This window comes from Phyllostomus hastatus, unplaced genomic scaffold, assembly GCF_019186645.2.
Source record: "Phyllostomus hastatus isolate PE091 unplaced genomic scaffold, TTU_PhHast_1.1 phas_contig_137, whole genome shotgun sequence".
Lineage (NCBI taxonomy): Eukaryota > Metazoa > Chordata > Mammalia > Chiroptera > Phyllostomidae > Phyllostomus > Phyllostomus hastatus.
In genome coordinates, this window is record NW_025333583.1 from 14,763,372 (window position 1) to 14,784,430 (window position 21,059).

Genomic DNA, 21,059 nt, shown 5'->3' on the forward strand with positions numbered 1-21,059 from the left:
TCAATTTCTCTTCTCTTCATCTCAAATCACCCCTCTCTCAAGTTCTTCCTTCCATAAAATATCATCTCTTCTTCAGCCCATACTGGCTGAGATGAGATCATCTGTCCTGTATCTCATCCCTTCCCATTTTCTCACTCCTCTTCACTGTCACTTGTGTCTTTAACCTCTCAGTCCTTAGTCACCTGCTGCCTGCAAACATGCTCAGATCTCCACAAGCTCAAGAAGCCCCTCCCCCAGCGCTGCTACATAACCACAAGAACCATCTCTCATTCTTTACACGACAAACTTCTTGAAAGTTTACCAATTCTGTTTAGCATTAATTGCCACAAAACACTCAACATGGCTCACATAACTAATTTTGTGTTGAAACTGTCCTCTGGAATATCCAAAAGCTGTTTCAAAACCTCATTCTTGACCTTTCATGCATTGAATACAGCCAAAACCAAAGCTCTTTTATGAAGTATTTTGTTACACTGGCTTACTTGGTGCTGTTCTCCCCTGCTTTTCTTCCCATCACCCTCTTCTTTTTATTCAGCACTAATTCTTCCTCTTTCTCCTGCTCTGTAAAATCTAAATGTTTCCCAAGGTTAAGTTTTTGACCCTATTCTCTTTCATTCTATGCCTCTGTCTTTGAATACTTGGTAAATGCTTCCAGCTTCTATTATACCTTTATACCAATGACTTTCAATAACATTGTAACAACTTCTTTATTTTGGTCCTGTTGTTGAATTCTAATTCCATATTTTTAACCCTTTTCTTGAGAGTTTCACCTGTATCTTAAATTTACTTTTAAATTCAAAGTCATCATCTGTGCTCTCCAGTCTGACTAATTTCCCTTCCTCAAGAACCTATTTCTATTGCTCGTGGCTATTTTCTCATTCACTTGGTGACAACACCCGTCTGTTTGAGTCTGCTTAACCTCCTCCCTTACTTCTCAACACAACGTCTTATAAATTTCATCTCCACTATATTGCTTATACTAGACACCTTCCTCAAATGAAATCAGAATAATAATTCTTGCCCTACTTTGTAGGATTTCTCTGAAGGTGAGATTAAATGTGAGAGTATTTTCAATACTGTGAATGTTATATATACATATATATGTATATATAAAAGTTTATCACTAAATCCTGTTAAAGATAAATAAAAAATTAAAAGTTTACACTAGACTGTAAGATAAGAATGGTAATAGCTATGGGCCAGCAGAGACATGGGCGGAAGGCATTCCTATCCTTCTCGAACCTTCTGTGCCTACCTGTATGAACGCCCATGGCATCGACGTTTTCCATGTTACACACAGTGACACAATTGTCATCAGAATCTCGGACCACTTCATATTCTATTTCTTTCCAACCTGTTACCGACCTCTCCACCAGGATCTGGTTGGTCATAGCAAAGGCCTGAAAATCAGTAACAAAAGATACCAAAGAGTTAGAAAAAGCATTGCTTTTAAACATGAATATTTGGCAAACTGCCCTAGCCTCAATCCTGGTCAGCCCTGAAGTCTCAAACCTCATCTCCATCCTGCTCTACTCCCCAGAAGGCACACTGTGTCAGAAAATCAGTGAGGTGCTAGGAATAGCATCCTGCAGTGAATGTGCTTGATTTACATTATTGAGGCTTGCCATTCAAAGTGCTGATATGACATTAAATCAAACTAATTTAGGAAAAGAGAAAATAATTGAGCAATCAGGCAGAGGGAAATGAAATTATTTCAGCAGCGAGGCTTCTGTGAGACCAGAAAATGCGAGAAGTGTGAATAAATATAGAAAAATAAGTCTAAAGACTCCGGCTTTCTCTAAAATAGCTGAGGGTGCTTCGCACAGTGACATACACAATAAAAGTCAGTTGATGCTGATGAGCAGAAGAAAGGAGATGATGATGGTTGTAAATAGTTGGCCAAGATGGCACACGAAACTTGGGAATTAGAAGAATCATATGCAACTATTATTATAGTTAATCACTGTCTAAGTGCTTAAGTACTCTGAGTCATACATCACACATGCCTGATTAAACAGATATGAATTAGTATAATCATCACTTCACATTTACTGAGTACCCACCAGTAGGTAGAACTGAACTCAAAATATGAAAGTGGAAGTCTTTGACCTTAGGACATGTAGTGCCTGAAAATGCAAGACAAAAATGTCCTTTGTCCCTTAATGGAGTTGATTTGTGATGGCAGTGAAAAGAAGAGAAAGCAACTGGGAAAAGTAAATTTTTTCAAGTTACTAGTAGGCAGTAAAATGAAAGAACTCAATGTAAGTTTTTCCCTGACGTATCTCAACACTGTTTTTTTAACCTCGGTCAACACCACAGGCTCCAGTATGCGCAACTGAAAATGGAAACCATTAGTCCACACAGCTGCGCGTGAAGAGGTTTCCAAAGTGGTTAGGAAACTCTGTAGCCAGTGTTAACAATTTAATAATTATTATTTTTTTTGTTAGAATTGCTTGCTAAAAGAAGAAATCTGCGAAACAAAGGGTATAAATTTGGGAAAGCTTTTTGCGTTCTAATGGAGTAGGCTGAATATTTGGGCACAGGACAAGTGATGCCATCTTCACCTGTTGTCTTAGCTTCTTTCCTTTTTCCTTTTCATCTCGGATTTCATACAAAACATTGACTTACATGAACTAATGAAGTTTATTATCGTGCTAAATATAACCTCAAGAGAATAGGGGTGGTTTAAGATACAATGTTACAAGTAATCATTATCAAGAGAAAAGCTAGGTTTTCAACAAAGAAAACCATTCAATGGCCTATTGATTATTTCAGAGAAATATAAATAATTAAAAATTATCCTGTTCCAAAATCTTCTTCATTAGTAAATATTTTTAGAGAATTCAGTATTCGGGATATTTCTATACTATAAAAAAGTATACATTTTTATAGAGAATAAATACAAATTTTCACTATTGGCATTTTTAAAGTTGATAATATTAAAAATATTGGTAGCCCTGGCTGGTGTGGCTCAGTGGATTGAGTGCCAGCCTGTGAACAAAAGTGTTGCTGATTAGATTCCTAGACCAGGGCACATGCCTGGGTTGAGGGCCAGGTCCCCAATGGGGGCCCAAGAGAAGCAAATGTACATTGATGTTTCTCTCCCTCTCTTTCTCCTTCCCTTCCCCTCTCTAAAAATAAAAATAAAATCTTTTTAAAAATATTTTAAAACATTGGAAATACCTAATAAGCTAGAGAAAAAACCTTGAACGTCCATAAACATGTTTTTTTTGTTTTAAATACATGATTCAAAAGTCCAAATTGAAAACAAGAAACATTTATATTAGATATGTTTCCCTTCTTTTGGTTCCTTTTGGCAACTTTAGAAAGTCTAAATCCAAGTTGTTGACATGTAAGTTTGCCATTATAGTTATTTGAGTGTATTTAGTTTTATTTATTTCTTTTCTCAAAATCCTTCATCAACAATTGAAGGGCCTCATTGTTCTTGGGCTCTTTACTCAGCACTCCCCAAAATAACCCTCCCAAAGACCTGTTGCCTGGCTGCCACGTAGGCTACGCAGGCGTGTGGGCTGCACATGCACATACTCATTCAGCGGGCCCGGGGCTGCCAGGCTCTGCTCTGTTCTGTGAAACACAGTGTGGGCAAAACTCTCCGCTTTCATAAAGTATGTTTTCTGCATTCATCTCTAATTTATTTTTTGGACCATACCTGAATTTTCTCCAGATTTCTCCTTTAATACTTGAAAAAAGAAGTATTCCGTAATATGTTCAAGAAATTTTGATAGAAATAAATTACACTCAAATCTCACTTTTGCTTATATGTGCATGTTAGTTGGCAGAGAGCTCACTGGCTTACATTATTAAAAGGTGTTTATACTATGCATTTATTAAACACCTGAGCTTGAGGTAAAATTAAATTACTCAATGTGTTTTGTTTCATGTCATATTATGACATGATGTCATTCATGTCATATTATTTCAAAAAATAATGAAAAATGAAACATTATACTCTCGGTTTTTTTAACCACTAAAATAAATCTTAGCATTATGAATGTTTTGGAACAGATTTTGAAGCAGAGGAAGATGAAATTGGATTGACTTCATTGTCCTGAAGTCAACAGACAGGACAATAAAGATTGACCTAGGCAGAGTCACCACCAATTTACCTAGGACTACCTTGCTTAACTATAGTGTTGCAATGTAAATAATTGCACTGTATTTCCATTCCAAAGCTGTCATGGTTTGGACAACACTTTTATAGAACATGATAGTGATTTAATAGAGAAAAGGTTGTTCTGTCTTCAGAACTTTCTCTATTTGAAAGGCTTATTTCAACTCAGTTTCTTGGTTGTTAAGAATTTGGTCTACAAACACACATACCTTAGTGCTGAGGTCCATTAAGGTCTCCTTATTGGGACAGATACCTGAGCCGAGCCCCCCCAGGGCATAGGCAGACCGGATCATCACTGGGTAGCCAATGGTGTCTGCTGCCTTCAGCGCATCCTCAATCTGTCAACAAGAATGAGGACTCAAAGTTTAAAAGCTGACCACATTAGCAGGAAATTTCATAACATGAGAATCTAGCAACTGAGGTAGATCAGTTTATTTGAGAAGAATGATTATGGAAATGTCCATCATTCTCTCATCTCCTTCTGAAAAGCAAGCATTGTTTTATCAATTTTAAGTAAAATTCTGGGACTATTTTAATATACAGTGAAAGCTTTTTTTTATCCATTAGTGGTAATCTTTATTTTTGTACACAAAAAAATAAAGTAATGGCCAAAAACTAAAATAACCATCAATAACTTGAGAATGGAAGTCATATTGAATTATTAATTCAGTTTTAAAGTCTTCAACTCTTACTAAAACAAAGTTTTCTACTGCTGAAACTAACTTGATATTATTGTAATAAGCCATTAGGGATATTATATAGATTTCTCATTTTTCAAGCTCATTCAGAAAATAGTCCCAGAAGCTTGGATTTTTTTTTTTTTACCTTACAAAATACAACACAGGGTGGCTATATTTTTCTGTCATGGAATATTATTACACTACCAATGGGAATGTAATTACACCTTTCCCATATGCCTGTTTCCCATCCTGAGGAAGCAAGGACATAATTAAATCTGGCAAAGAAAGAACAAATGGATGGCAGGAGCTTTCCAAATGTTCCACAGAGCTATCCTGGGATTGCTCCTGATTGATAGCTTTGAACATAGTATGTACTTGACAGCATGCTTTTGTGAAACATACATAGTCCACTTTTACTTTGCCCAGCTGTACTTGCCTTATCACTAAGGATTTGCCTATTTCTTCAGTGGGGAAATTGCATCAAAAACTGCCTCCAGCACCCCACTCCACTGACTCTATGCCAAAACCAGGAATAAAGTCAGGGGCAAAAGCAGATGTACAGAAAGCTGATTTTTTTTCAGTGCCTATCAATAGACACAGGATATGATGGAAAACAGTTAACAGAAATGCAAAATAATCTGTCCTCTTTCAACCTCTAAGTCATAGATTTCTCAGTCATAAGTCTTACTGATTAGATCCAATGACCTTTTAGCTTGATAATCTCATTTTAAAATGTTTATCCCACTGTAATAAGAAAATTTAAATCCAGCGATTTCCCATTTGCAGGTCATTTGTACATACAAGATGTGTGCCTCACTGTGGGAAGAAGGTACAAAGTACTTTGGCATTGCAAGTTACCATGGCTCTTAGTTTTAATTCAAGAAATTTGAGATTCAGTGGCATTGATAAAATCATTTCTCTTGGTTTATGCTTCTCTTTTCATAAAATAAAATATTAATACCTATCCCTAAAATTTGAGCATTCAAAACAACAATTAATACACAGTAGTTCTGAGGTACTAACATATTTCTGGAAGAACATATATGCAAGTATAATAATTGTAACTATTATTTTTTGTCATACCAAACCATTCTCCCTGCAATGCAAAGCAAATAATGTCCTGTTCTCCAGAACAAAGATTCCTTACCGATTCCACTGCAAAGCTTGGAGCAATCTTTTCATTAATCTCATTTAATTTGTCAGAGAACAGTTGCCTGTCTTCTGTGGCCATAATGGATTCAACAGAGGTCCCCAGTACTTTCACGCCATACTCCTTGAGCACGCCTCTCTTGAATAGTTCCACTCCTATAAAGAACCAAATACAGTTTTTAAAAATCTTAAACTCCTATGTCTTCTATAACACTATTTTTCAAAATCTTAAAATTAACTCCAAGAAGCCACCACTGTTCAAAATAGAATTGCACTTAGGGTAAAAAAAAAGTTGAATAAAAATTTTTGAAGACATTCTAACAAAATATTTTGCTGATGCAACTGTTGCTTATATTATCATCTTCTTCAAGTGATTTTCATTATCATCATTAACAAAAATCTTAAGATTACTGGCAGCCTTAAGATTTTAGTATATTTATTTCACTTCTAAGGTCTATTTTTTTAAGATTTTATTTATTTATTTTTAGAGAGGAAGGGAGGGAGAAAGAGAGAGAGAGAGAAACATCAATGTGCAGTTGCTAGGGGCCGTGACCTGCAACCCAGGCATGTGCCCTGACTGGGAATCGAACCTGCGATGCTTTGGTTCACAGCCCATGCTCAATCCACTGAGCTACACCAGCCAGGGCCCAAGGTCTATTCTTATAATGAGATTCTTTTATTTAAATAATCCCAGTGATATGGGTATGTATCTGGATTAAAAATCATCAACTTTTTTGTGTTTTTACTATCTTGCTATCTAACTTTGACATTTTATATTTGTCATACAAATTACATCACCAACTTCTTGCCCCAACTGGCTAATGATTTCTCATTCACAATCTAGTGCCAAAGGTTTGCAGCATTTTAAAGAAGACAGAGCATTGGACTCAGTACATACTCAAAGGGATGGTAAAGAGACTGATCTGTGTTATCATGAAAACATATGTGAAAGTCAGATGCTGAAGGGCTGAGACATAAGAACACAAGACACTTCATCAATGTTAATTATTGCTTTTCATTCATAATAGTTGCCAGGACTTGACTGGTAACAGACAAAAGTGATATCCTGGATAGAGGATGGAGACTCAAGAAACCTACTTGGTCACTCAGAGCATTAAAGCAAAAGATTTATTTTTGCATCTCAGATGTTCTGGGAAATAAACCAGTACTATTCATCATATGACATTTTTAGGGGGCTGCTACCTGCTTCCCCGCCCATTAGAGGAAAGCTTTTATAAACACATACAGCACAACTGTTAGGTGGAGTCAAATAAAAAAAATATTGTACATAAGTGCATGGACCCAAACTCTGCAATTACACTTAAAAGAACTCACCACAGTTCAGAGCTGTCTGGCCACCCATGCCCAGAATTAACCCATCTGGCCGCTCTGCCTTGATGACCTCAGTGACAAACTGAGGGGTGATCGGGAGAAAGTAGACACTGTCTGCTTGTTTTAAGCCCACCTCATTGGTCTGTACGGATGCAATGTTTGGGTTCATCAGGACAGTTTTGACATTTTCTTCCTGAAACAAAAGGATCCAAAATCTGAATACATGTTCTAAAGCAGACAATGGCCATATTTCAATAAAGGGCATTAGGGAGTGAATGAATGAATCAATCAATCAATCAATGAACGAATGAACAAACAAACAAGTAAATGAGTGAATGAATGTTAGAGGAAAACAAACATTTGGTGAAATGAAGGAAAAAACTAAGTGAAAATAAAACTATCCAAGAAGAACTGCCCCTCATAAGGACCATCCTGAATTCCTTGACACTAAAGATACCAAGCAAAGCTGCAAATGATTTCTATAGAATTTGACTAGATGTCCACAACTACAGCAGGTCCTCAAATAGCATCTTTTTGGTCAAGTCATTTTGTTATAATATTAATGAGGAAGAAAATCAATTCCTGGCCAGGGCCACTGTCTGTGTGGAGATTGCACATTTCTGCCATGTCTGTGCGGGTGGTCTTACAGGTATTCTTGGATTCCTCCCACACCCCGAAGATGTCCAGTGAGATGAACTGGCATGTCTAAACTACCCCAGGTAACAGTGTGTGGCAGTGGGGGGGGGGGGGTGTTCCCTGCAATAGAAGGTTGTCCTGTCCAGGGTGGATCCCACCTGCACCCTGAGCTTCTGAGAGAGGCTCCAGCCACCCAAGACCCTGAAGGGGAATAAGAGGATTAGAAAATAATTATCCTCTTTTTATTCATCTTTCTGAAAGGTCTAGATAGCTCACATTTATTCTACTGTTTAAAATTAGAAGTACTTAGAAACTTTATATGTTTGGTGTTGATTTTGGTGACCAGGAAAATGCCATAGGAACAATCCTTATTTATTGATTAGCCTAAGGTAAAATTGGTCTCATTATACATTGATTTGGTTAAAGCCACAGTTTCCAAAAACCTATCATCAACATTAAGTGAGTACTACTAAACTTTACAGCTCAATTAACCTTAAAAGAACACAATATTCCAAAAATTTTCACTGAGTAAACTATAAAACAGGACCAGAGGCAACACCGAAGCTGCTCCCCTTTCCAATGTTGGTTGCAGAACAACATTGAGTGCATGTTTAAAATTCAGGGTAATGTGTTCCCCTCTTGCTAGAAGCACCGAGAGCCTTCTGCCGGTTTCTATTTTCTTTGGATTTCCATGCCTGCTGCAGTGCTTTAACAAAGAGCATTATGCAACTGTTTATACGTATTATATGAAAAGAAAATGACCATATGGCAAAATAAAATGAAAATTTATGTGTGTGTATGAGGTATTCATAGCCTATCTCAGTCCTGACATCTGGAGAGACCACCAAAATAATTCTTTGTGTAGGCTACTAAGAATAATAGCTTTATAAACCAGGATAAGGGTGAAACTTACCAAAAATAACGATTATAAAATATGGCCAGATGGTTCTTATTATCTTACCTATTAGCATGTCAATTTTGAACCCTTCTAAAAAAGGCAACAAAATATTCAGCTGAAAGTATAGAAATCATCTTTGAAAGCCCTACATATTATTGAGGAAAGATATGAATGAAAAATTAAATATATCTTATACTATTTTAAATTCAAAGCATGGCTGAAAACTTGTAGTGTATTTTTTTATCAACTTATTGGATTTTTATACCAAGACTACAAGAGAAATTTCCACATTGCTGATTAAAAAATTGAGACTTGATAGTTAAATAACTTGCCAAAAATCATAGCTGGTAAGAGCTGAAATTAAAACCTCGATTCAAGTGTTTTGACCCAAGTCCCATGCCCATCTTTCAAGATTTTAAGGAATTGTTTTAAAATGAATGTTAGGTGCATTAGGAAAATACTAAGTAAATACAGACAAGCAATTGCATTTAAAATATGGATTAGAATTTAACAATTGGGTCTAAACTGAGAACAAATCACAAACAGAAGTTGTTGAAAGCCTTGTTACTATAGAAAAGCACCAACACATCTAAATATATTTGCATTTTCCTGAAGGGGCTGTGTGAATTATATAGAAAAGGCCCCATATATACATGTGATCAGAGTCCATTCATTTTAAAACTTAGGAATAATTCCAAATAATTTTAATAAATTTTACATCACGTTTCTACTATACTTCCGGCTATAATACATGCACAATCTAATTCTTTTAAAATATTTGGTTCATAACTTCATCTCTATTAATGTCCTAATTAATGACAATACTATACTAGTAATTCTCATTCTTCAGTTAAAATACATAACTTTACCTGGTGGATATTAAGCACATAAAAATACAAGCTATGAAAATATTAATTCTGCCCTGGCTGGTGTGGCCCAGTTGGGTGGAGCATTGTCCCATAAACAAAAAGGTCAAGGGTTCAATTCCCAGTCAGGGCATATGCCGAGGTTGCAGGCCCAGTTGCCAGTTGGGGCAACCAACAGACATTTCTCTTTCACATCGATGTTTCTCTCTCCCTCTCTCCCTCCCATCCCTTCACTCTAAAATCAATAAGCATGTCCTCAAGTTAGGAGATTATACAAACATATACATAGCATTATATACATACTCTTCACAAAACTACCAAATAGACTTTAAAAATGTATGCTAGTAAAATGTGTTCTGAACCCAGAACACACTTAGATCATGTTCTAATCAATCTAAATCACTGGACATCTACTATCCATCTAAAGATAAATGGAATCACAAGGCAATAAAGTAAAGTATGCTTTGAAAATGTACATAAAAACATGTGTGCATATGTATGAACACCATGTGTGTATAAAGAAGAATATTAAAAATAAAAACAAGTAAGAAGATAAGGTTGGGGGCTATGTTCCACATCTTTTCAACAGGTATCTGTCAAGGGAAAACTTTTGTATATAGAATACTAAATAAAACAAAAAGTAAAAAATAAATGAAAATAATTGGCCAACTGTTTCTCATGTTTGCTGTTCCAGTCTCCTGCAGCCTTCCCTGCATTGCTCTCTCCAGCGAATGGCTGCAGATTGCAAAGCCTAAGGCCAGGTCTCAGAGAGCTCCCAGTGCCTCCAGAGGACCTGATTAGGGCCAACATGGGGACTATCCAGGGAAATAAGGACACCAAAGAAAAGCCAAGTTAGCTCTTTAATAGAGACAATTTACATGTACAGTGGAATTTTTCTAAAGGTTTATTTTACTATGGCCAGAGTTGGGGAGATCTCAAGAGACTCTGAAACAATAAGGAAGATGTTCTATACAACTTGGGCATCAAATACTCTTTTCCACTTGAAAATCCAACCACACCATCCTGGTAGGTTATCCAACCCAGGTCACAGTTAGTGGAGATGGTTCCCCTTGTGACAAGTAATAATTTCTAGAGTTTGAACAAAGGCATTGTCGCCTTTGATTCCCCAACCAGTTCTTCCCATTTCAACCACAGAGATGCCTGAAGAACACTGAAGTACTTTAGAGCACCAAGGTTGCCCAAATTCCCTCTTTCACATAAAAGTAAAGTATATTTTAAAAGTTCACTCCCTCAAAAGGAATGAGAAGCATCTATCAGTGTGTCTTCATTAAATAGGTGATGAGGTAGATAATTTTGAAGACCAATCCAACCTTAATTTGCACATTTGAGAAAGATAAAAATCTTGTCTGTGAATCAAATTTCCTTTCATATAAGATGTGAAAGGAATAGTTAAGAAAATTAATTATAATGACTTTGAAAAGAGGTAGTGTCACACATTTAAATTATACAATACTAATTAGACTCATTAAAGGGACTATAATAATTCTAGCAAAGATTATATTCTCTCACCTTCATGGCTTTTACAGCTTGCGATCCCGAGTAATCAAATTCTCCTGCCTGACCAATGGACAGGCCTCCCGATCCTAGGATAAGGACTTTGGAAACCTGTAAGCAATTAAAAAAAACACATTGCTTTTATTATTAAGATAAAGAAGGCTTTTTCAAAAATGGAAATGACTATATTATTTAGGTTGTGAGATGGTGATCTATAAGTACAATGTTACATAATATATGAATAAAAAGACTCACAATTTAAGCAGCTCTAATTTCAAAGCAATTTTCAAATATCATGAAGATTTTTTCACTGAAGACAAAAAGCTTTGGAAGAGGCCTAAATTTTAATTAAGCATAGATAATTATCTAAAAATAACCACATAAATATCTATGTAAATATATATGCATATATTTTTATACAAGATTCTTCCAAAATTTAATTGATCAAGTGTATTACATTCAATATTTCATGGATTAAAATACAGGAGGTGAGGGGACATAGGGGCACCTTCATGTTTACTTTGTTGCCTATACTTTACAGTTCAGTGCCAGAAATATTTACAGAAAATATAACCAAAAAAAAAGAGCATGTCTTGGCAATATATTCATATAAATTGTATATATGATTTCAAACAAATGATAATACTGCTTATCTTTTAGCCACATATAACACTGCCAAGCCCTTCAAAGGAGAAAGATGTTCTTGGGCACTATAAGAGACAAGGGCTTGGGAAACTTGGTTTGCTTCAACTGATTTTTATTGGGCATCCACTGTATGCAAGTCACTGTGGAACACCAAATTATACCCTTCCTTCACCATTTAGAAAAAGAAAAGTATCTGAAGACCATAAGGTGGTACTCTGAAAAAACACTGTACAGTACATGAACCCACAGTTTGATTCCACATCAAGGAGCTGGATTACCTCCAATCTTCTCATCTCAGGAAAAGAGGTTGTTGTGGAAATCCTTAAACTATCTAACTCAATTTATTTCACGTAAACATGACTCAGTGCTTTTTGTTCATAGACTATATAGATATATATCCCTCTAAATTCTGTATAACAATGCTGTGGGTATATGTGTGTGTGTGTGCAATTTACCTATGAAAGAAATGGGTAGAGATCCTAACATACACACTCAACAAATAAGGATTCAAGTTTTATGATATATGCATCTTTATTTATTTTCTCTTTAGAGAAAAATACTATTATTCAATTCATGATTTTGAATAATAATCCTTCTAGTTAAAACAAAAATTCTGACATCTGTAACGATTCTGTAATCTGAACAGTGTATCTCAAGCGTATGTAAAGCTATGGTTTACTGAGTAATGGAAAATATATGAAATTTTAAACTAAACTCAACCCTATTCTTTACTATATTATTTTATTACAAACATACTGGAAGAATTAAACTTTAAAAGATATGACTTTAAATCCAAATAGGAAAATTCCAATGAACATTATCAAGAACAGACCAAAAATTAGATGCTAAAATGATAGGAGATTATAATAATGTTTATTTCATAAACATTAAGAAGGTTCACATGCTCACTTAAAAATATATCATTGCATGATAGAGAAAATCCAGAATACCTAAACCAAAAAGAAGAAACGTACACATACTGACCTCAATTCGAGAAGCAACCAGAGCCGGCTTCGGTAGGACCGACGCAATGGTGGTGCCTTTCCCCTTCTTTATCAGTGAGAAAAAGGAATCAAACAGATACTAGAAAAGAATACAATCACCTAGTTAAAAGCTTTAAAACTCAGAAGATCACCAGATAAAATAGAGTATGCCCAGTTAAATTTGAAATTTAGATAAACAAATAATATTTTAGGATAAGTATTTCTGTGCAATATTTGGTTTTCTAGGGTTCTTTGGGGCCAATTCTGGCAAAATTAACTAAATATTTACTACTATAAGAATTAGAACAAGTAAACATAAGTGCTTATGTGAAACCTTATCAAAAGAAAGTTTTCAGCAGACAATGAACATTTCAGATACTGACTTCTTGAGAATGATACATTTTTGCCTTTTTACTTATGAACAATTTTCTTCTTCTGAGTAAAATTCTGTTTATACAAAACAAAAACTGAAGCTTCTTACTAATGCATCCTACATTTAGAAATAACTGGATTTTTAAAATTCCTATCAGCTCTAAATATGTTTTTAAAGATTATTCTTAAACTTTGCCAATGAACTTACTTTTGTTTTTGCAACAGAAACAATACATTTCAACAAAAATATTTATTTTGCAACTCTTTGACAGGACAAAATAAAAAGGGTTAAGTTATACTAGATATTACCTATCTTAATTTCAGTATTCCTAATCTGAGGTGCAAATATAGGCAAATGATTAATATTTTAAATTTTAAAAAAGTGTTTATCATTCATTAGGCAATGTATGTGTGTAACTTTTATTTATAAATTTCATTGTGGGTAAGAGTGGGCTATTGTTTTGGCTATTAAGAACCATTATTTTTTTTAATAATAAAACAAGAAAAAACACAAATATCTGAAAAAGCAATTCAGAGATGAGGTAGTAGGGTTTACAGACAGAAAATGTGTACTCTCCATTTTCCCTAGGAGTCTTTTCTGAGAGTATCTCCTAACTAGGAAGACTTGTCAGCATTACTACTGGGGGGCCCTTAGGGGATGAGAGATGGAGTCAGAGACTTCCCAGACTTCTCTGAGATCACTGCAAGCTCTTGTCTTGCAAAGGTGTCTTTAAACATTGAAACAAAAGCTCACACCACAAAAATAGAAATATTTAAATTACAAACAAAACTCCTCTAAAAAGTCTTCATGGTTCTCATCTGACTCATAGGTACCTGCCTCAGTGCCCTGTCCCCTCCCCCACACTCCTGCCCTTCTTCCTTCTGCTGCTGTTTACTCTCCCTAAGTGGCTACACAAACCAGTTGCCATAGAGATTTTGGGAAGTCACAGATGGGGGATTAAAATTTCATTTTAGTTATGAGAATGAGAGAGCAAGGGGAATTCATTTGCATAGGACAATAATTGTAAATTTCAAAGCTAAATATATTAAAATGATAATGACTTAAATAAAAATAGCTTTACATCAGGCTTCTAAAGGGCTTCCCCACTTTGAATTTAAAAAGATAGACATTTCCTCCATGATATTCATGGGGAAGTTTGAATACTAGGAGTGTATTACCACAGCACCCTTCTTGAGAATGTTCTATACCAGGATCATCTAGGGTGATTATTTTGGTTTTTTGAGCTTTCACATAAACACGCTTCTAATTTAAAAAGAAAGTATATAACAGGCCTCATCTTCCGCACATACCTCAGTGTCCGTTGGCCCCGGGCTGACCTCTGGGTGGAACTGCACACCGAAAAAGGGTTTGCTCTCGTGCATGATCCCCTAAAGGAACAAGAAATTAGAGAAACACCTTCTGTGACAATGAATGTCAACCAGGGCTGTGTATGATTTCAAATTTAAAAATTTAATTAAATGCTTAAGAACTTTCAAAAACTTAACAGTACTAATAAAAATAAGCCAACAAAGACTCCACCCAATGTGGTTCCTTAATATAAACAACTGCTTTGGTCCATAGCCTTTGGGGCCTCCCAAAGCTGTTCAGAATACACCCAGATCCTCTTCTTATCTTCTTCTAAATTGCTTCTCCAAGGGTTTTCTCAAAAGCTACTTCAGTGCTTAGTCCCAGAGACTCAGAGTAGTTTCAGACAGACCTCAACTAATCCCCCATTAACAATAAATGTGCAAGACAGTCATTGATTAACCATTCAAAGAATGGATCTCAGTACGTCAACTGATGAGGAAATAAGACAGAGAGAAATGACTTTTTGAAAAGCAGAGAGCTATGGGAAATAACCTATAAATAGAATTCTTCTACAACACACACGTCTCCCCCAATAGCCCACATAAACAACAGAAAGGTGTCTGTAATAACAGAGTATTAAAAGCCCTGCATTTCCATCACCAACTAAACAGGTTTCTTGAGAGCACTTACCTCATTGGTTTGATCATTGACATTCACAAACAGTGGCTTCCAGCCAGCAGGAAGGGTGTTTTCCAGGGCATAGCCATGGTTCTGAGCAGTAATGAAAGCCTGTCTGTTTGTCACATTCAAAACGGGCTGATTCTGCCCTCTGGAAAAAGAAGGGAAATGAAAAGTGAAGAGAAGACTACAAGTGCATTTGTTGTAAAACGGCAAGCAAGAAAAGACTTAAAATTTGAAAATTTCCATTGCTTAGTAAAAATTACTTGGAGAAAAGTCACAGATTGTTAATCCTAATAATTCTTCATTGTGTGTTAAACATTAGGTCTATTAATCTTCTATAATTAGTTTTAGAAAAGGGGGAATTGCACCCGTAACCAAGTGTTGCTTACTAGCTTCACAGCGATAGACAAACATAGGCGACTTATTTTAAGGGAGCTACAGTAATTTTAAAGCCAGGTGACAGCTCTTGGGGAACAATAAAGAGATAACTACTCAGCCCGAGTCAATCTGAATTACACTTTCTGTGGGGTCGGACTGTGCAGGAAAGCTTCACGTCCCATAAATCAACATCATTTGCGGTAAGGAAGTAAAACCTAGAGGATCTGAAGATGTTTTGGTTCTTAAGCCACTCAGCCTTACAATGTTATCAATGCTCTGAAATCAAGTTTAAAATCATTACAATTTCCCTTAGAATGTTATTTGATTGACTATTATACTCTCAATTTATGCTAAGGGATGGAAAACAACCTGGAACTACAGTGAAGTTATTGTTAGAGAAGGTTGCCTTTCAAAAGTGCATTGAGAGAGATATTGGGTAGTCGGACAACTGTGAACCATGTAATAGTACAGTTATCGATTTATTTTGAAGAAACCGGCAGGTCAGTTCTCTAAGTCTTTTGGATTTAGTGACTAAGAGTATTTCAGAGCTAGTCTGACCTGTAAACAAAGCCTAACTGCCTCACCTGTTGGCCATGGGCATCTTGTAGGATTTGGCACCAGCAGCTAATCCCAATATTAAATTTCCTGTGCTGATTCCAAACAATGGCTCCTTGCGGTCACCCTCCAAAACCTAAATCAGGAAGAATTTTTATTAAACCAGAAGTACAGTTCCAAAAATTGCCTCTGCAGGAATAAAAATGAAGCATCTTTTTTTTCCCTCAACTAACAAAACAAGGTGAATAGTAACTGAATAAAAAGTTAGACTATAAATAAGAACGTGATTGAAACATTTATAGCATTAGAATCCAATAAAATGGATGTAACATTCATACTAAATTAAATCTAATTTAATATTTCTTTAGAAACTTGAGGGTATTATAGATTCCAAGGTCCTGGTGAAGAACACGAGTTGTCATTTCATAATTCTATGGAAAGACACATTTGGAGATCAGACTCCAGCTCTTTGAACTTGAGGGCACAATCCCAGTAACTTTGGTTTTTTGTTGTTTTTTTTTAAATATTTCTTCCCCCTAATACAGATCTGTACTGACATTACCTCAGAGGTCACAAATAGGAGTAATAAAAAATTCCTGAATAAATAACACATATTACAGCCTTCTCAGCAACACAGAGCGGACTCCCTCATGTTGCACACAGACGCACACCACCCCCACGCTCACTGCACCTTTTTCACGTTCTGAATTAGTGGTTGTGCAAGAGCTGGGTTCCCCGGGCCTCCGGCAATTAAAAGCCCATCATACTCCATCTTGGTGAAATCGTGATTCCAAGGAACTAAATGCACTTCGGCTCCTCGCTAAAAGAGAAACACAAGAATGATTACAATTTAATAACATTTTTCTTTGCCAAAGTGTAATTTTGCTAGACCTTCTCTGGACTAACCACTCCCTAAAGGGAAAGAGAAAATGGCATGAGATTCAAATACATAAAGCTTAGCAAAAAATTCTTTGGTGGCTTACTGTGTTGTGTATGAGGAAAACAGAGCCAATGATCAATAAAAAGTGGAAGAAAAAAAAACTATTAAAGTCCTGATCCTAAAAAGGCAGATAATACCCTTTCAGAAGATTTCAGAGCCAAAAGGCTTCATATGCCTGGGCACATAGGAGTGCAGGTTCTTTGCCCTAAAACTAGGGGAGAGTTGCAAAAAAAGATAAATCAATTTTCTGCAAGATTTGAGTCGGCCCACCTTTCACCTTTTTCAATTTTGCCTTTTTTGCCTGATCGAATATTACTCATCCTTCTTTCCTAAGGTTTTCTCCTATTTCTATAATATTTATATTCTGATTGAAAAATTAGACTTTTATATATAAATATAGAGAGGAAGATGCCTTTGATGGTTTCCTAGAAGCATTTTCTGAGAGAATGGTTTGAGAAAAAGAAGTTTGTTTTGAAGCATTTCCAGGAAATATCAATAGAAAGTGACACCGTGGGTCACCTCAAAAAAGTATGCATTATCAAGCAGTTACTATTGTGGACAATGGGTGCTTCAGCCCACTGAGGAACTCGGAGGGCCAGTGTGGAACATCCGTCCTATAGACAGCCCAGCCATGGAGCAAAGGAGTTGGGATATTTACACAATGACCCCCTCTAGTCATTGGCTGGGGCTGCAGCAGCGATCACTAATTCTATGGCATTTACTGCATAACCAAAGGCTGCAACCAACACCCAAAGATAGTTCTCAAGCAAGAAGATGCAGACACTTGCCATTGGAAGCCAGGCAAAATGGCTTAAAGTGGTAAACCGAGAGGGAAATACAGATAGGCCATCTACAGCACCTGCTACTGAAGAGTCCAGGCACATTTTTTTACTACACTTGAACAGAATTTGAAATCGTGATTTGGATATTTGTGTTATTCTCTAACAAAGAATTGAAGGATTCCCCTATACTCAAGCTAATTTGATGCTCTGCAAATATCTGTGTGTGTGTGCTGTGTGTCTGTGAAAGAGAGACAGGGACTTACACAGAGAGATAGAAACAGAGATGGGGGAGGAAGGTAGAGAAGGAGAAATCCCAACAAAAAAATTACTTAAGAAAACACTGTAATGATGGCTGAATTCTCCTAAAAGATATTTAAGATTTAATATGAATGGTTATCTGAGAGTTGATATAAAGCAATGTGGAAGCCATCAAGCATGACCTCTGCAAACATGTGGTGCATAATACATATGGTGCAATGGAGAAGTTCTCCACTGACTCAGATGCTTTGGTTCTCTCTAAATCCCAAGAATGAGAACATGGCAAGTCACAAAAAGTCAGTAAGTGATAACAGTCATCATTTTCTTCTCTGTTTTTGCAGCCTTTGAGGTTTTCTTTTTTAACATAGCCCACAAAGTTTCTTCACAAAGTCTAATTTTAACAGAGATAAATGTTTCATTTTGTAGATCAAAGGCAACAGAAGAGAGTAGATTCCCTGACATTCTGAGAGAATGCACAAGCTTTCACTGGAACAGACAGAGGAAATCACTTTAACATTAAGCGATCGATGTTACAAATCCTCCCCCTTGAGATGGAACAGTTTACTTACCTTTACCAGTAGGCGGATTACATTGTTTTTTATCCCACAGTCTACAGCTACCACTTTCGTGCGGTTCCCTTTGCCGTACACCTTGACATCCTGCCATTTTAAAAACCAAAGAGTGAGAAGGAACTTCCAGCTAGGAACAGCACATCAATATCATAACCATAACTGAGGATGCTTTGCACTTAAATTGGCAGCAGATTGGTTGCTAACTTGGAAGTGACTGGCAGTTAATCAATTTGCAAGACAGGCATAGCAAGTATCACAGCCTGTATCTTTTTTATGAGGAAAAAAGTACTTTGCTGTGTTATGTAAAATCTTGATCGTGTTAATAACAATGATCTCTAAAAATTGGTTGTTTCCATAGGTAACAACCATCTTGCCGATATTTTGCCCACTAACAAACAGAAACAATGGAATTTTCAAATATTATTGCCTGATTCAGCACTAGATAGATGTGGCAATAAGTCCATCACGCTTTAAATACCACGTGACCCTCAACTTGCTATAAAGTGTGGATGGGGTGGAGTATTAGCCTTATGCAGTGGGGCTAATAAATAAAATCAGTATAAGAGTCAAAAGAATTGCTGAGCTAGTCTGGACAACTGGTCCCTCTAGGTTAGTTACTGTGCGATCATTTGCATTTAAATGGTAGTCTTCATAAAAAGATCCCAGAGCATATCATCATCATTACCTAGGTCTTAAGCACTGCTTGGAGTCAGATTCATTTTCACAGGCATTTGCCCAAGAAGTAGTTCCCCAAAGTCATAAAAGGAAACAATAGAAATACTGTGAGAGAATCCTGGGGGGCTGGGTGCCCACCGTGACTCTTGCTTTAAGAGTTAGTGATCAAGTTCTGAATTTAGGATAATTCAAAGTTTGTAAAAGGTTTTAGATGAAACTTGCAATCTAGATATTTGAAAAAGCATTTTACTTTAACTGAACTATCTCTCTCTTCCCACAAATTCTATAGAATGTGAAATGATAATCCTTAGACTGTACTTGAGGAAAAGATTAAAAGTTTATATTTTTGTCCCGTTGACCATTCTAAGGGAGAAAAAAATACCGCAGTCCTTCTGTGATCTGTGGAAATTATTGCTCAACTGATCCATAAATGCTACAGATAATCTCTCCCATCAGATAACTTGAAAAAGTACAGGTTTATTCTTCACCTTAGGCTTCTGCTACAAAACAAAGCAATATTACCATCTAGTTGTAGCTATACCAAATTGCAATTGCAAGACAATGAATTAAGTTATCAGCCACACCCAAACAAAATTCACCAAATAAATATATGATATAAGTATATACTTTATCACAGCTAAAATGAAGTTATTTAATTGCTCTGGCATTGAGAAATGGCACCAGATTTCATCACTGCAATCTCTCTCTTGATTTAATATTGATAAAAATACAGATTGGCTCTTTTTTGCTGATGTCTACACAAACATATTATATACTCTCCATGCAGCATGAGAGAAGTTAATTAGGCAAGACCTCACAGACATGTACACACATGAATTTGCATTAGGATTCTCCAAGACAGGAATATATTCTGCAGTGTTTTTCAACCATATTTGACCATAGAATTTTTTTAAGGTGAATGGCCCAAGGGTACTCACACTTGGAAAATGCTAGGCTGGATGCCCAAAGCAGTTCTCAATTTTAAAATTCAATCATTCTAGAAGGAAAAATAGCTCACTTTCATGCTGTGCCTCAAACTAAATCAATTGATAAATTTGTAGAAACAAATACGGGAATATTTGCTGCATGTCATTTGAATGGACAAATTTTAGAATTATCACACATGGCATGATAAAATTCCAGATGTATAAATAATTACATATCTAATTTAACAACTCAGATGCTTCAAAATGATGTGAATGCATGTCCATGCTCAACATGAGCGTCAAGAATATATATAACCAAGGACTGATTTCCAAGGACCCAAATTCCTCATCCTCCAGTTCCATGTGACAAGAGTAGGAACAGCAGATAATATCAGCACAAGTTTTCTCTGAGCCTGACATGCTGCTAACCAGGCTATTTTTACTCTTAAAAAAATGCCTTGCTGAAGCAAGATTCTCATGGCTAGAACTCCTCTTCATCAAATATTGTCTTCCATAGTCATGTGGATTGGGGCTGGGTTGCAACATGAACCATTTCCCGAATGAACAGGTATCAGCAAGTTGAGGGGAGGAAGCTTCCTTTCTAAAGACCCTTAATGAGAAGGTTTTGTCACAGTAGACTACCTTATACAACCAGTAAAGTGCATTCACCCACTGTCCAATCATTTGCTTTACTGCTTTTGATTAGATGTCCTTGAGTCTTCACTATACAAATGTGAAAAGCAGAGGGCCTAAAACTCTGTAAACTTACGATTAG

General features: G+C 36.2%; 1 protein-coding gene across 1 annotated transcript in view; it reads right to left on the reverse strand.

The window, feature by feature from the left end:
• Window positions 1-21,059, reverse strand: part of CPS1 (carbamoyl-phosphate synthase 1) — a 115,383-nt gene that overhangs the window by 66,193 nt on the left and 28,131 nt on the right. The window contains exons 7-17 of the mRNA XM_045852873.1: window positions 18,681-18,770; window positions 16,823-16,951; window positions 16,161-16,267; window positions 15,208-15,346; window positions 14,520-14,597; window positions 12,838-12,936; window positions 11,224-11,319; window positions 7,297-7,486; window positions 5,960-6,117; window positions 4,342-4,470; window positions 1,256-1,400 (exon numbers count right to left, since the gene is read on the reverse strand). Of these exons, the coding sequence (XP_045708829.1) occupies window positions 1,256-1,400; window positions 4,342-4,470; window positions 5,960-6,117; window positions 7,297-7,486; window positions 11,224-11,319; window positions 12,838-12,936; window positions 14,520-14,597; window positions 15,208-15,346; window positions 16,161-16,267; window positions 16,823-16,951; window positions 18,681-18,770 (1,360 nt within the window). The remainder of the gene's footprint in view (window positions 1-1,255; window positions 1,401-4,341; window positions 4,471-5,959; window positions 6,118-7,296; window positions 7,487-11,223; window positions 11,320-12,837; window positions 12,937-14,519; window positions 14,598-15,207; window positions 15,347-16,160; window positions 16,268-16,822; window positions 16,952-18,680; window positions 18,771-21,059) is intronic.